Below are 17,752 nucleotides of genomic sequence, written 5' to 3' on the forward strand. Positions count from 1 at the left end.
TGTTGGTGGGAATGCAAGCTGGTGCAGCCACTCTGGAAAACAGTATGGAGGTTCCTCAAAAAACTAAAAATGGAACTACCCTATGACCGAGCAATTGCACTACTAGGCATTTATCCAAGGGATACAGGTGTGCTGTTTCGAAGGGACACATGCACCCCCATGTTTATAGTAGTACTATCAACAATAGTTTAAGTATGAAAAGAGCTCAAATGCCCATCGGTGGGTGAATGGATAAAGAAAATGTGGTGTGTGTGTGTGTGTGTGTGTACACACACATACACAATGGAGTATTACTCGGCAATCAAAAACAATGAAATCTTACCATTTGCAACTACATTGATGGAACTGGAGGGTATTATGCTAAGAGAAATGAGACAGTCAGAGAAAGACAAAAATCATATGACTTCACTCATATGAGGACTCTAAGACAAAAAAACAGATGAACATAAGGGAAGAGAAACAAAAATAATATAAAAACAGGGAGGGGGACAAAACAGAAGAGACTCATAAATATGGAGAACAAACTGAGGGTCGCTGGAGGGGTTGTGGGAGGGGTGATGGGCTAAATGCATAAAGGGCATTAAGGAATCTACTCCTGAAATCATTGTTTAACTATATGCTAACTAAATTGGATGTAGATTTTTAAAAAGTAAAAATAAAATTAAAATTAAACAATAACAAAAAAAGAAATCAGTTGCATTCTTATACATTAATAGTGAAGCAACAGAAAGACAAATAAAGAAACTGATCCCATTCACAACTGCGCCAAGAATCAGAAAATACCTAGGAATAAACCTAACCAAAGTTTTAAAAGATCTGTATGCTGAAAACTATAGAAAGCTTATGAAGGAAATTGAAGAAGATACACAGAAATGGAAAAACATTCTGTGCTGATAGATTGGAAGAATAAATATTCTCAAAATGTCATACTACCCAAAGCAATCTACACACTCAATGCAATCCCAATTAAAATTACACCAGCATTCTTCTCGAAGCTAGAACTAGCAATCCTAAAATTTGTATGGAACCACAAAAGACCCCGAATAGCCAAAGCAATATTGAAGAAATAAAAGCGGGAGGCATCACAATCCCACACTTTAGCCTCTACTACAAAGCTGTAATCATCAAGACAGTATGGAATTGGCATAAAAACAGACACATAGATTGATGGAATAGAATAGACTCCAGAATTGGACCCGCAAATGTACAGCCAACTAATCTTTGACAAAGCAGGAAAGAATATCTAATGTAAAAAAGACAGTGCCTTTAACAAATGGTGCTGGGAGAATTGGACAGCAACACGCAGAAGAATGAAACTAGACCACTTTCTTATACCATTCACAAAAATAAACTCAAAATGGATGAAGGACCTGAATGTGAGACAGGAACCCATCAAAACCCTAGAGGAGAAAGCAGGAAAAAACCTCTCTGACCTCAGCTGCAGCAATTTCTTACTTGACACATCTCCAAAGACAAGGAAATTAAAAGCAAAAATGAACTACTGGGACCTCATGAAGAGAAAAAGCTTCTGCACTGCAAAGGAAACAATCAACAAAACTAAAAGGCAACCCATGGAATGGGAAAAGATATTTACAAACGACATATCAGATAAAGGGCTAGTATCCAAATATATAAAGAACTCACCAAATTGCAAACCCGAAAAACAAATAATCCAGTAGAGAAATAGGAAGAAAACATGAATAGACACTTTTCTAAAGACACCCAGATGGCCAAAAGGCACATGAAAAGATGCTCAACATCACTCCTCATCAGGGAGGATGAGATCAAACCACACTGAGATACCACCTCATGCCGGTCTGAGTGGCTAAAATGAACAAATCAGGAGACTATAGATGCTGGAGAGGATGTGGATAAATGGGAACCCTCCTGCACTGTTGGTGGGAATGCAAACTGGTGCAGCCACTCTGAAAACAATGTAGAGGTTCCTCAAAAAATTAGAAATAGATCTACCCTATGACTCAGCAATAGCACTGCTAAGAATTTACCCAAGGGATATAGGAGTGCTGATGCATAGGAGCACTGGTACCCCAATGTTTATAGCAGCACTTTCAACAATAGCCAAATTATGGAAAGAGCCTAAATGTCCATCAACTGACGAATGGATAAAGAAGATGTGGTTTGTATATGCAGTGGCACACTATTTGGCAATGAGAAAGAATGAAATATGGTCTTTTGTAGCAATGTGGATGGCACTGGAGAGTGTTATGCTAAGTGAAATAAGTCAGGCAGAGAAAGACAGTTACCATATGTTTTCACTCATATGTGGATCCTGAGAAACTCAACAGAAGGCCAGGGGGGAGGAGAAGGGTGGGTAGTTACAGACAGGGAAGGAGGCAAACCATAAGAGACTCTTAACAACTGAGAATAAACTGAGGGTCTTGGGGGGGTGGGGGAAGGGAAAGTGGGTGATGGGCATTGAGAAGGGCACCTGTTGGGATGAGCACTGAGTGTTGTATGGAAACCAACTTGACAATAAATTTCATGTAAAAAAAAAAACCTAGGTAATGCCTATATTCCTTCAACTTTATTGATGTCTTACCCACTAAAAAAAGTTCAATTAAATGTGTTAATTATTATCAACAGGATTTACAATCTTCAATAGTGAATTTAATACATAAATAAATTTATCTCTGAAATTAATTTCCATGGAGGAAATCTAAAGCATAAAATAAATACAAGATGAAGCCCAATGTCTGTAGGAAACCTTTCTTAAAATAGTTATTTGGATAAGCCTTTGACCATATTTCAAGATTTTTAATTACCTCTGTGGGCACTAGTCCCCATGGTCTACACCATGTACACATCCTAGCCTTCATGTCCTACATAAACACTTCTTAGAGCACACATATACCAGAGAAGGGCGCTCCTTGTTTAACTGGGCAGAGATCCACCTACAAACGTGTCTCACAGGAGTCCTCACTAAAAGACTAGAACTAAAAACATTTAACAAACCGGATTCATGAACTTTTTCACCAGTCCCACATCTAGTTTTTCTCCAACATCCACATTAAATAAGACTTCACTGAATCTTCGCTCAGCTGTTGCATTTAAACTCAAATGTGGTTGTAAAGTTAATACAAGAAAGCGGTGGCTCATCATACTTCATGGACTCAATAACTTCCAAGCAAGAATCCTTCTGTTTACCTGTGAAATGAAGGCTCATCACTATGGGAACAAGGGTATTTGGGCTACATAAGAACATGACAGCTGTGAATCCTTCCCTCCTGAAATATAAATACATTCCAATTTTATTTCTAGTTTTCTCTCCACATCATTACCTTCAAATTATGTTCAAATATGTGTGCTTCATTTGTCTTAACTTTTACTGAACAAACTAAATGTAAGTTCATGCTATGCTATTAGAAACTGAAATCCATACCATGGAAAATGAAAAGGTATTTCAGTAAAAACATAGCACTCCTCTTTTTAAACATCTGTTTCTTCTACTTGTGCTCTCTCATTTTTAATATCACAATGACTTTTAAATTAAAATTACAATAAGAGCTAAAAGTTGAGACCATGGATAAAACCAATATGGAAAATGGTTACAAGCACAAATGAAAAGTCCTATATTTTGATTCACTACATTAAATTACATAAGGTATAATTTCTGGCTTGACGCTTTCAATAAGGAGAGCTTGGGCCTTATGTGACCCAAAGCTTAAACTGAACCAATAATGTTTTTCACCTGCTAAACCTACTTAATATATGTTTTGGAAACTGTGTGTGCATCATGGATGCTCACTGCTTTCTTCAATGATATAGCACATATGCAATACTGTGTTCACTTCTCAACTAACTAATTGAAGGCATTTAATAAACCATGGTGAGTCCAATGGGTAGCAAACAGAAAAGCATGGTAATTAAACTTCATACAGTGTAACAGCTGACAACCATCTATAAAAAAATATATAAAAAACAACATATAAAAAATTCTAATGAGCCAAACTAAATAATATTGTCTAGGGATGCATGATTGGGTAATCACACTATTAAAATACAAGGAGGTGATTACTATAAACATGAGGATAATGGATATTTTGGGGGACAGGCAAGGGTAATGATTGGGACAAGACACAAAGAAAAGCTCCTGGGGTTCTTGGAAAGGTTCTATTTCTTGACCTGCATGTTGGTTATAGGAATATTCACCTTAACTCAGTGAGTTTTTGCTTTTTTCTGTATCTATGTTTTACTTTATAATAAAACTGTTTTTTAAGAAGCCATGTTGAATTCACCTATTCCATATTATTTCCAGAATAAATAAAAACAGGCAGTGCCTGGGTGTTAAAGAGGCATCTCTGAGCTCAACATAAGGAGAAAGTATGAGCCCTTGTTAAAGGACAGTTAGGAAGCTATGAAAACAGGAATTGTGTGAATATTCAGTAGAAAACCTCCTTCATAAAACAAAAGACCGGATAATGGTTTCTGAGTCTATTTCAACTCTAAAATTCTATGGCCTTCTCATTTCCAACACTATCCCAACCTGATGTGGTCAAGAAAAGCCGACTGCATTTTGTAATCAAGGCATTTGGGAAGCTTAAGTCCCCTGTCCTCTTCTACCTAGGAGTTTATCAGTTTAGTATGTACATTGTTTGTGGGTACTTTTGTGTACATGTGTGTCTGTGCATTTAAAAACTATGCAAACAGAAAATTTTAAGCATTCCATTTTAGGTCTAGACCATCATGGTAAATTTACCAGTGGGAAAAATGAAGAGAGTAAAGAAAAAATAAAATAATAATAATTTGTGAGTAGGTGAATACAATGTTAAAATTTTAGAATTATATATGAACCAAGCACAGTTGCTAGTTTTTTCACAAATACTAGTCCTAATAACCTCCCCTTGTTGAATATCATTACTTTCGCTGAATATATAGAGAAGCTGGTGTACAAACACATTACATAACTGGGGTGCCTGGGTGGCTCAGTCGGTTAAGCGTCTGACTTCAGTTCAGGTCATGATCTCACAGTCTGTAAGTTCAAGCCCTGTGTAGGATTCTGTGCTGACAGCACAGGCCTGAAGCCTGCTTCAGATTCTGTGTCTCCCTCTCTCTCTGCCCCTCCCCTGCTCATTCTCTGTCTCTCTCTGTCTCAAAAATAAATCTTAAAAAAATTAAAAAAAAAAAACACGTTACCTAACTGTCCAAGGATTCATTACTTCCAAGTACTAAAGCTGTGATTTGACTGACACTAAGCTTTGAGCTACATTCTGTGCAGTTAAGCCTTATGCTCAACTTAGGTGATATCCTACCATATACAAATGTCACATTCATTATTTAAATTAAATTTCCATTTCCTCGTGAGAAAAAATATATTCCTATTTCTTACCACTTGGTAATAACAGCTCCTTCATCATGATTATAACATTTTTAGGTTCTAACTAAAATGCTTGCAACAATGATATACTGTATATAATTTCCTTATTTTGTTTTAATATCTGCAAATAAAGATTATTTTTCCTTGGTTCCAAACACACTATGAATATAAAAACATTAGTTCTGAAGTTCACAGTCAGAAATTATCTACAGAAAAAATTATAAACCAAAAATTAAAAATTAAAATAAATTAGTGGGCTAATTCAGTCATTGAACATTCCAGCTATTTAATGATATGATAAAGTCTTCAAAGAGTGAAATGCATGTATACTTTATCCCTTTTCTATATTCTTTCAGAATTGAGGTGAATTTTTACCTATAGAGTTCTGAAGCAACCAGAGGATCAACTCATAATATTGGTAAATTCCATGGGAAAAACAACTTGCTGATTATTTAATGAACTGCTTTTTGTTCAAGTTACCTATCTTGCCAATCCTGCTGAATGGCCCGGTGAGTAGGAGCTAACACAGGTTGTTGATGTGTGTATGTAGTAACCAAATGTTTCTGGAATTAGTTCAATTTTTAACTCTGCAACAAATCAGTAAGTCTATTTAAGAGGTATAATAGCAGTAATTAAAGATATTCTAAGAAATACAAGGCCGCTGTACATGTGAATAATGGTTAAAAAGAAGGATTTTTTTTTCTTGGCAACAAAAACACATTCACAAAAAAAAAAGGACTAAATAGTGAAAAAGCCCAAAATTGATACAGGAACAGCAGTGTCTGAAATGTTGAAGAGGAGGGAAACATTAGGAGAAGATTGGTGGTGAGGGTGAAGATAATGCCTGGAATGCAGACATATGCAAGTGATTATGGAAAGTGACTCTACTACCAAATGGTGGAGTTTGTCACAATAAAATTGCTCATTTAATGTTTTACCTCAAACTCCTCGCCTTTGATAAGGGAAAAATTTGTCATGATCAAGTAATGCTTACATCATGATTTAAAGAAGGAACAACTCAAACTATGTTCCACTCCTAAATTATATCATTAAATTTATGGATTTATTGCTTACCCAGAAAACATGGAAACATAGGTATAATGGCATATTAAGCCTTTTCAATGATTTGCAATTCGGTGTGAATGGGTTTACCATATTATTTTTATATTTTTTTAATTTTTAATGTTCATTTATTTCTGAGAAAGAGAGAGACAGAGAGATAGCACAGGAGTGGGAGAAGGGCAGAAAGAGGGAGACACAGAATCTGAATCAGGCTCCAAGCTCTGACTTGTCATCACAGAGACTGATGCAGGGCTTGAATTCTCAAGCTGTGAGATCATGACCTGAAGTCAGACACCTAACCAAGTGAGCCACCCAAGCACCCCTACCATATTATTTTCAGAACCACTCTGGTTATGATTACACAGAGAGAGTCTTTGAGCACTGACATAGAGGTGTTAAAAGAAGTGTTCTTCATGGGAGAAAGCACACAACAAGTGAATTTGGATACTCATGGCAAATTTGAGAGAGTTTAATTTCTACCTAAGGCAGACACTATTTTTTATTACCATGGTATTGTCTCCTAGACTTTCATAAAGAGCCATGGACACAAACAATAGAAGTTCCATGACAGATTTCATCCTGCTGGGGTTTTCTGATTGGCCCCAATTAGAACACATCATCTCTGGGGTTGTCTTCATCTTCTATATTGTGACTCTGGTAGGAAACACAACCATCATCCTTGTATCTAACCTAGACAGCCAGCTCCATACTCCCATGTATTTCTTCCTATCCAATTTGTCTTTTCTGGATCTCTGTTATGCAACTAGCATCATCCCACAGATGCTGGTTAATCTATGGGGTCCAACAAAGTCTATTACCTACGGAGGATGTGTGCTCCAATTCTTCTTTGCCCTTGACTTGGGAGCGACAGAATGTCTTCTCTTGGCTGTGATGGCCTATGACCGCTATGCTGCTGTTTGTCAACCTCTTTACTACACAATAATAATGCACCCTCAGCTTTGCCAGAAGATGGTGCTCACCGCCTGGTTAGGTGGTCTCGGTAGTGCCTTCATTCTTTGCTCCTTGACTTTGAAGTTGCCAAGATGTGGGCACCGGGAGGTCGATAATTTTTTCTGTGAGATGCCAGCCTTGCTCAAGATGGCTTGTGTCTATTCAAAAGTAATGGAGGCCATCGTCTTTGCTCTTGGAGTGATATTACTTCTAGTACCTCTATCACTAATTCTCATCTCCTATGCAGTTATCACTCAAGCTGTCATGAGGATCAAGTCAGTGGCAAAGTGGCGTAAGGTTCTTAATACATGTGGTTCCCACCTCACAGTAGTAACTCTTTTTTATGGAACAATCATTTATATGTACATGAAGCCACAGAATAGCACATCCCAAGACGAGGGAAAATTCCTTACTTTCTTTTACACAATCGTCACACCCACCCTTAACCCTCTGATCTATACTTTAAGAAACAAAGATGTAAAAAGTGCAGTAAAGAGAATACTGTGGGTAGAAAAACGGTCATCAAATTCATGAGTTACGTGGAAGAGAGATAAAGAAATAATATTGACTTTTACCAACAGAAGATGAATTTATGCATTTATGCAAAGAGCATTTACTGGGTGTTTACCTTGTACCAAGGTACATACCTTGTAAATAAGTAGAAAGTGAGAGATACAGACATTTAAAGAAAATTCAATTTATATACTTGAAAAACCTTCAAGACTAATCTGTAACTACAGATAAATAAGAATATAATTATGAAAAGTGTTTAAGTACAGTAGTAAACATATGTACAAAATATTAAGAAAATATTTCACATGGAAATTTATTTTAATGTAGGATTACACTGCGCACTGATTTTTTTTCTTCCCAGACTTGCCACTTTTATGGGAAATAACATTCACTTTCATCCACCTGACACTGCCAGTGGGGTCTTTGTGGTGTAGACCAACTGCCCACCAATACCTGTTCCACCTTCTTCCTTAAGTTCTAATTGGTCATAGGGCCGCCATCCTAAATATCACATTTCGGAGCCTGCCCTCCACCAACACAATGTTGGGAAAGCAAAGTGTGCAACCCCTGGGTTATCTTCTCAAATATGAAGCCATTTACTCTCATCCTTCCTCCTGTTCCTGCAGGCTGGACGGTGAATGTGAAGGGTTTCTATTTTTGCCAAAAACCCTAAGAGAGAATGGAACAATAAGATGGAAACAGAACCATCCCATCAGTAGAGAAATGCTTCCAGACTATTACAAGAGAAAAATCTTCTAATTATCTTATATTAATTAAGTCACTTTATTTTGGGGTTTCTCTGTTAGAGAAACTTAACTTTTACCCTTAATGGCCTGATAAGGAGTTGTGGTTTTTTCTTATAAGGTAGTGTTTGTCCTTGGACCAGCATCAACAACATCACTTAGCAATTTATCAGAAAACACATGCTTAGGCCCACCTCAGACCTACTGAACAAAACAAAGGATGGCCCCAGCAACTTATGTTTTTTAACAAACATGAGAGGTGATCAGGCTAAAGTTTGAGAACCACTATTACAGAGAATAGAGAGACATCGAGTCTCTAAACCAAAAATTAATGTTTTATAGGTTTTAATTAATTTCCTACCTATAGATGGGTCAAAGGAGGGGGTAATGTTTTCTCAATGTTCTTAGATAAAAGAAATGGAGGACATGAAATTTTTGCCTAAATGAAATCATTACAAAGTGTTATTCTTTATTTCATACTATCTTCTTGCTCTTTGGTTTTATAATGTTCCTTCTTTTATTGAATCATTGTGACAGTAGATAGTAATTTTTTCAAAGGGGCTTGATGCTCTTATTTCAAAAAACAAAAATTTAGCATTCATGTTTTTCCCACATTTTTTAAACTTTATTTTATTGGCAAATATATTCAAGCTCTGAGGATATATATGTTGAAGAAAAAAAAATATTTCCCTTCTCTGTAAGTTGACCATTTCAGAGATAGGAAATCCTCTACATGTGAGAGTCCTCACATTTACTATGCCCTTGTTTTGTGATTTCAAGGTCAAGTAAGCCACTCCATCTACCTGGAGTATTTGGGTGGGGCTAGATGCATTGTAAGGGTTAGTGATGTTTTCTCTCCCATCCTTAAAACTTCTGGTTCCCAGGTTTCCACGGTGAAAACTCTACACCTTTATTTTAAACTTTTGATTACCTTTTAGGGCGTAACTTTAAAATTGCCAGGTGTGTAAGTCTTGCAACCCATGGAGCTTAAACCCTGTAGTTGTAAAAGTCAACAGGTTGGGTTCAGGGAGACTCCAAAGGCAGTGGGGCTACTCTTGGAGAGAAGGCAGGGAAAACAGCCTGAGGACATACATCTTGGAAATAGAGACTTGCAGAGAGTCTGGGGCACACTGTGGGAGATTATTTGCTCCTTTTGGAGCATGCCCGAGAGAGGCAGCATTCACAGAGAGACACCTCAAAGAACAAGGAAACTGACAGGAACCATTTCCTCCCCGTGTCCTTCAGTATGAGCACAGGGCCATCTGTGGGATTGTGGGATTGTGCCTTCAGTCCCTACCTAACTTGCTTACAGAAATCCCAACAAACCCCCATGCTCTGGTGGAACTGTCCTTCCCAGGCATATTTGCCTCACTCCTAGCATGGCAAACACCCTCCCCCGGAAGACTGGCCCAAACCCCTGTAGACACCATGTCTCCCATCATGAGAGTTTTACAGGGCATCAGTTCCAGCAACAGTGGCAACAGGCTTCATTTCACAAGCAGATCAGAGGGTGGACAAAGCACACTTTAAAGACTCCCTGAAGTGCCCGGCCCTGAGGAACAAGGGACACAACACTGCAGGACACTACAGGACCTCATCTTCCTAAGTCCATTCCCTCAATAACAGCACTCATAGCTGACTTTCCTAACACAGAAAAGCAAGCCCAGAGACTTAACAAAATGAGAATACAGAGGAATTTGTTCTAAATGAAAGGACAGGACAAGGCCATGACCAGACAGTCAAATGAAACAGATATAAGTAACATACCTGATAGAGAATTTAAAGTAATGATCATAAGGATACACACTGGACTTGAGAAGAGTGTAAGACATGAGTGAGGTCACAAACACAAGGTAAAGAATAACAGAGAGATAAAGGGCTCAATAAATGAAAATGAGAAACACATTTGACCAAATGAACAGCAGGATGGAAGAAGCAGATGAGCAAATTAATGACATAGAAGACAAAGTAATGGAAAGTAATAAAGTTCAACAAAATAGAGAAAAATAATTGTACAAAATAAGAATAGATATAGGTAACTAAGTGACTCCATCAAATGTAATAATATTTATATCATAAGAGTCCCTGAAGAAGAAAAGAGAGAAAAGGGAGCAGAAAATTTATTTAAAGAAATAATAGCTGAAAACTTCCCTAATCTAAGAAAGGAAACAGACATCCAGATCCAGGAGGCACAAAGAAACCCCAACAAAATCAACAACAGTAGATCTATACCAAGACATATCACAATTAAAGTGGCAAAATATAGTGATAAAGAAAGAACTTAAAAGCACCAATATAAAAGAAGATAGTTACATACAAAGGAATCCTCTAGGCTATGAAAGCATTTTCTAGGAGAAACTTTGCAAGCCAGTAGGGAGTGGCATGATATATTCAAAGTGCTCAATGGGAAAAATCTAAAGCCAATGATATTCTATCCAGCAAGGCTAAGATGCAGAATAAAAGGAGAGATAAAGAGAGAGAGAAACCAAGAAATAGGCCCTTAACTATAAAGAACAAACTGATGGTGACCTGCTGATGTGGTAGGGGGAGATATGTAAAATAAGTGTCAGGGATTAAGTAGTGTGCTTGCCATGAGGAGCACTGGCTGATGTATGGAATTGTTGAATCATTATATTGTACATCTGAAACTAATGTAACACTGTATGTTAAGCATATTGGAATTTAAAGTTTTAATAAATAAAACCCTAAATCCCCAATTTAAAAAAGACTATTAGAAATAATAAATAGGTGATAGAGATTAAGGAGTGAACTTCTTGTAATGAGCATAGCATCTTATATGGGTGTTGAATCACTGTATTGTACACCTGAAACTAATACTACAATGTATGCTAACAACCTAAATGAAACATAAAAATTTTTCAAAATAAAGCAAAAATCATAGCCATTACTTAATAAAAATAAGAAATAATAAATGAATTCAGAAAATTTCAAGATAAAAAATTAATATACAGCAATTTGTTGTTTCTATGTATTAATAATGCTCTAGCACAAAGAGTGATTAAGAAAACAATGCCATTTACAATTACATCCTAAGAAAAAATTTCTAGAAATAAATTTAAATAAGGAGTTGAAAGACATATACTCTGAAAACTGTAAGACATTTGTGAAATAAATTAAAAGCAACACAAACAAATGGCAGTTATCCCATGCACATGGATTGGAAGAATCAATATTGTCCAAACATCCATAATCTAAAGTAATGTACACTTTTAATGTAATATCTATGAAATTATCAATGTAATTTCATAAAACTAGAACAAAGAATCTTTAAATTTATATGAAACTATGAGAAACCATGAATAGTCAAATAATCTTGAGAAAGAAAAACAAACCTGGAGGTATCATAATCCCAGGTTTCAAACTATACCACAAAGCTACAGTAATAAAAATAGTATGGTCCTTGGCACAAAACTAGACACATAGATAAATAGAATATGATAGAGAGCCTAGAAATAAACCCATGATTATATGGCCAATTAATCTACTACAAAGGAGACAAGAATATACAATTGGGAAAAGACAATCTTCAATACATGGTGCTGGGAAAACTGGATAGCTATGTAGAAAAGAATGAAATGAGTCATTTTGTCATACCATATACAAAAAGAAAGACAAAATACATTAAATTACTAAATATAAGACCTGAAACCATAAAACTGCTAAAAGAAAATATAGGCAGTTAACTCTCGGATATCAACCTTAACAGTATTTTTCTAGATCTACCTCCTCAGCCAAGGGCAACAGCAACAAAAATAAACAATTGTGACTAGACAGCTTTTTCCCAGTGAAGGAAACCATCAACAAAACAAAAAGACAACCTACTTAATGGTAGAAGATATTTGCAAATGATATATCCAATAAGTAGTTAATAACCAAAATATTAAAAGAACTTATACAACTACACACACACACACACACACACACACACACACACACACATCCATTTAAAACATAGGCAGAATACCTGAGTAGACATTTTTCCAAAGAAGATACTCATGGCCAACAGACACGTAAAAGGATGCCCAATATCACTCATCATCATGGAAATCAAAATCAAAATCACAATGAGATATCACCTCACAACTGTAAGAATGGCTAGTCTCAAGATAAGAAATAACAAGTGTTTCTAAGGATGTGGAGAAAAGGAAATCCTCATGTTCTGCTGATGGAAATATAAACTGGTGCAGCTACTATAAAAAACAGTATAAAGACTTGTCAAAAAGTTAAAAATAGATATAATGGATGATCCTGTAAATCTACTTCCGGGTATTTATCTAAAGAAAACAAAAATACTAATTTGAAAATATATATGCACTCCTATGTTTATAGCAACCTTACTTACAATAGCCAAATTATGAAAGCAATCCAAGTGTCCAGCAATAGATAAATGGAAAAGAAGGTATGGTACATATACACAATGGAATATTACTCAGCCATTTAAAAAATGAAACCTTCTCATTCACAACATAGATGGAACTAGCAGGTATTGTCATCAGTGAAATAAACCATGCACCCAAAAACAAATACCATATGTGTAATCTAAAAAACAAAACAAATGAATAAACAAACAAAAAATAAAAACAGGCTCCTAAATACAGAACAGACTGACAGTTGACAGAAGGCAGGGAGGTAAGAAGATGGGCAAAATGGGTGAAGAGGATTAAGAGATACAAGCTTCCAGTTATAAAATAAATAAGTCATGGCACTGAAAAGCAGAGCATAGGGAATATAGTCAAAAATATTGTAAAAACTTTTTTTTATTATTTTTTTATTTTTTAATATATGAAATTTACTGTCAAATTGGTTTCCATACAACACCCAGTGCTCATCCCAAAAGGTGCCCTCCTCAATACCCATCACCCACCCTGCCCTCCCTCCCACCCCCCATCAACCCTCAGTTTGTTCTGTTTTTAACAGTCTCTTATGCTTTGGCTCTCTCCCACTCTAACCTCTTTTTTTTTTTTCCCTTCCCCTCCCCCATGGGTTTCTGTTATGTTTCTCAGGATCCACATAAGAGTGAAAGCATATGGTATCTGTCTTTCTCTGTATGGCTTATTTCACTTAGCATCACACTCTCCAGTTCCATCCACGTTGCTACAAAAGGCCATATTTCATTTTTTCTCATTGCCACGTAGTATTCCATTGTGTATATAAACCACAATTTCTTTATCCATTCATCAGTTGATGGACATTTAGGCTCTTTCCATAATTTGGCTATTGTTGAGAGTGCCGCTATAAACATTGGGGTACAGGTGCCCCTATGCATCAGTACTCCTGTATCCCTTGGATAAATTCCTAGCAGTGCTATTGCTGGGTCATAGGGTAGGTCTATTTTTAATTTTCTGAGGAACCTCCACACTGCTTTCCAGAGCGGCTGCACCAATTTGCATTCCCACCAACAGTGCAAGAGGGTTCCCGTTTCTCCACATCCTCTCCAGCATCTATAGTCTCCTGATTTCTTCATTTTGGCCACTCTGACTGGCGTGAGGTGGTATCTGAGTGTGGTTTTGATTTGCATTTCCCTGATAAGGAGCGACGTTGAACATCTTTTCTGTAAAAACTTTTTTTGGTGATAGATGAAAACTACATTTATCACACTGAGCAGTCAAGATGGCTCATGTCATTGCAAATGGCAAGACTTCATTTGTTTTGATGGCTGAGAAATATTCCATTATATATATGAAACCTTTCTCCATTACATCTCAAAAGCTTTAAGAAAGAAAAATAAATCATGCATTATAGAACAAATGTGTCCTTTGTAGAGGACTAATCCCAGTGCTTCTTCGATATATTTCTATAATATTTCTATGAATATAATAAAATGACATAAGTAAAACAATAAAATAAAAGTGATCATTCAGAGTGTAGGATGTTCCATACAACAATTTGCCTGGACTCTTTGAGAAGTCAATGTCATGAAAGAAAACAGCAAGCAAATTGTTCCATATGCACAATATCCAACAGAAATAATCATGTAGAAACAAATGCAAGCCACATGTGTATTTAAGTTTTCTGGTAGTCACATTTAAAAAGGAAATGGGAGGAGGAGTTAAGATGGCAGAGCAGGAGGAGGACCCTATGCTTGACTCGTCCCTCAAACACAGCTAGATAAATCATTCCAAATCCCCAATAAATCAATCTGAGTGCTGAGAGGACAAGCTGCAGAACTAGCGCTAGAAAATAAGCCATGCCATGGAAGGTAAGACATGAGAAGAAGTGATTCTGGGGAGAAAAGAATTGGGTGTGGCAAAGGGGAATAGGCCCTGATCACAGAGAGAGGAGAGAGGAGACAGAGAGAAGTAGCATGCAGAGAATGGCACAAGGAAAACTCTTCCCCAAAACTGTTAAATGGGAAAAGAGGAGGGGCTGACTACCGTAAGTTTTCATAATCAGTGGAGTTCAAAGTCTGCAGTTTTAGAAGGCTGCACAGTCGCCAGTTTCATACCTGGTGGGCTTAGTAGTGCTCCTGTGGCAAGCAGGACAGAGGCACGGGAATGTACAGTGTGGTTTGAGGATCCCCTGCGTCATACTGGGAGACAAAGACCTCCTTCTCGGAGTGCATTTGGGAGAGGTGGCATAGCCTTTCAGGGGACAGAAGAGCTGGCAGGCAGCAATGTGTTGTTCTATTCAATAGAATAGGAACGGAGACACCTGCTGAGGACAGCAAACCTTGGTTCTGGCTTTTTGCTGCACTTTACCATAAACTCTAAGCCCCTGCATGATCCCATGACTGCTTTTCTGGGACATGCAGGCACAAGCCACAGTGTGGCGAGACCCTCCCCAAATGCCAGTCTACGCTGCTCAGGTTCTCTAAAATTTGGAGTCTTGAAACCCAGCCAAATGCCTGATGTAAAACAGAGGAGTACAGTGCCACCTGGTAAGCAGACAGCTTGGACACAGACAGGTGAAGGCAGGAATTTGACCAAAGCTGGGGACACAAGAAGAGAGATTGTTCACTCTTCTGTGAGGGTTTCCTGAACAGTGTTAGCACAAACTACCTCCTGGGTGGGGAGAGAATGAGAGAGCCAGGCAACACCATTTTCCCTCCACCCATCAACACTGAGAGACTTCAGTGAGCAACACAGCTCCCCCAGTGGAGGCTGGAACACACAAAGCTGTGCTCCCCTCATCCCGTGCCCTGCATGTGCATCTTTACTAGGGCAAGTCAGCCTAAGGACCAACAGAATTAGCATCTCCCCTAGAAGACCAGCAAAAACCCCCTGCTCGTACCAAGTCTGCTGATCATAGGGGGCTGCAAAGCTTCAGCTTTGGTGGAAATAGGAGAGTCTTATTTTAACAAGCAAACCAAAACACACATAGTAAAAATGCCACACACTGGACCAGGTCCCAATGCTCCCCATTGCAGGCAAGGAAAAACTCTGCAGGCAGAGGACTGACCTGAGGGAAAGAGCAGCCAAAACACAAGAGCAGAGTGCATACTCTAAAGCAAGTCCTGAAGCACCTGGACAGCAAGCGCCTCTTCTTAATATAACCACTACTCTCAGGAGCAGAAAATATAACAGGTTTTCTTGGCACACACACACAAAAAGTGATCCAGACAAAAGGACAAGATGGAGGAATTCACCCCTAAACAAAGAACAAGAAGAGATCATGGCCAGGGATCTACCCAAATAGATGTAATATGCTTGAACCAGATTTTAAAACAACAATCATAAGGATAAAGTATAGAAGAATATATGGAGTCTCTTGCTTGAGAGATAAAAGAACTAAAAACTAGTCAGGCCCAAATAAAAAATATATATATATACTATAAGCAAGATGCAAAACTGACTGCAGGTAATGACCACAAGAAGCGATGAAACAGAGGAATGAATCAATGTAAAAAAGGTAAAATTATGGAAAACAGTGAAACTGAAAAGAAGAGGAAAAGCATAGGATCATGAATGTAGACTTAGGGAGCTCAGTGACTCCTTAAATCATAATAACATTTGCATTATAGGAGTCCCCGAAGATGAAGAGACATAAAAAGGGGAAGATGGCTTATTTGAGCAAATTATAGCTGAAAACTTCTCTAATATGAGGAAGGAAACAGACATCAAAATCCAAGAGGCACAGACAACTCTCCTCAAAATCAACAAAAGCAGGCCAACACCAAAATATAATGTAGTTAAATTTGCAAAATATCACAAAAAAAGTAAAAGTCCTAAATTCAGCAAGACAAAAGAAGTCCCTAACTTACAAGGGAAGACTTATGAGGCTGGCTGAAGATCTGTCCACAGAAACTTGGTAGGTCAGAATGGAGTGGCCTGATATGTTCAGTGTGTTTAATGGGGAAAATGTGCAGCCAAAAATACTCTATCCAGAAAGGCTATCATTCAGAACAGAAAATAACAAGTAATCCAGTTAAGAAATGGGCATAGGGGTGCCTGGGTGGCTCAGTTAGTTGGGCGTCCAACTTCGGCTCAGGTCATGATCTCGTGGTTCATAGGTTTGAGCCCCATGTCGGGCTCTGTGCTGATGGCTCAGAGCCTGGAGCCTGCCTCAGAATCTGTGTCTCCCTCTCTCTCTGCCCCTCTCCTTCTTGCACACACTTGCTCTTGCTCTCTCAAAAATAAATAAAAACATTTAAAAAAAAAGAAATGGGCAGAGACAAGAGTAGATATTTTTCCAAAGAAGACATGCAGATGGCTAACAGACAAATGAAAAGATGTTCAACATTACTCATCATCAGAGAAATACAAATCAAAATCATGATATCTCCTCACACTTGACAGAATGGCTAAAATTAACAATACAGGAAACAACGGATGTTGGCAAGGATGCAGAGAAAGGGGCGCCCTCTTTCACTGCTGTTCGGAATGTAAACTGCTGCAGCCACTCTGGACGGAGAATAGTACAGAGGTTTCTCAAAAAACTAAAAATAGAATTACCCTATGATCCAGTAATTGCACTATTAGGTATTTACACAAAGGATACAAAATACAGAGTTAAAGGGGTACATGCACCCCAAAGTTTATAGCAGCATTATCAACAATAGTGAAACTATGAAATGAGTCCAAATGTTCATCGACTGATGAATGAATAAAGAAGATGAGGTGTATATATATACAATGGAATATTACTCAGTCATCAGAAAATGAACTATTGCCATTTGCAATGATGTGGA

General features: G+C 37.6%; 1 protein-coding gene across 1 annotated transcript; it reads left to right on the top strand.

Moving 5' to 3' along the window:
• The first annotated feature begins 6,937 nt into the window (after positions 1-6,937).
• LOC102964632 (olfactory receptor 2W1-like) lies at positions 6,938-7,882 on the top strand. The gene has a single exon (XM_042985250.1). It carries the CDS (start codon positions 6,938-6,940, stop codon positions 7,880-7,882), a length of 945 nt encoding a protein of 314 aa, XP_042841184.1.
• The last annotated feature ends 9,870 nt before the right edge of the window (positions 7,883-17,752 follow it).

The sequence above is a fragment of the Panthera tigris genome, chromosome B2, assembly GCF_018350195.1.
Source record: "Panthera tigris isolate Pti1 chromosome B2, P.tigris_Pti1_mat1.1, whole genome shotgun sequence".
NCBI lineage: Eukaryota > Metazoa > Chordata > Mammalia > Carnivora > Felidae > Panthera > Panthera tigris.

Bases quoted from the DNA above. Each gene is read 5' to 3' on its own strand.
- LOC102964632 (XM_042985250.1), top strand. From the start codon at position 6,938: ATGGACACAAACAATAGAAGTTCCATGACAGATTTCATCCTGCTGGGG.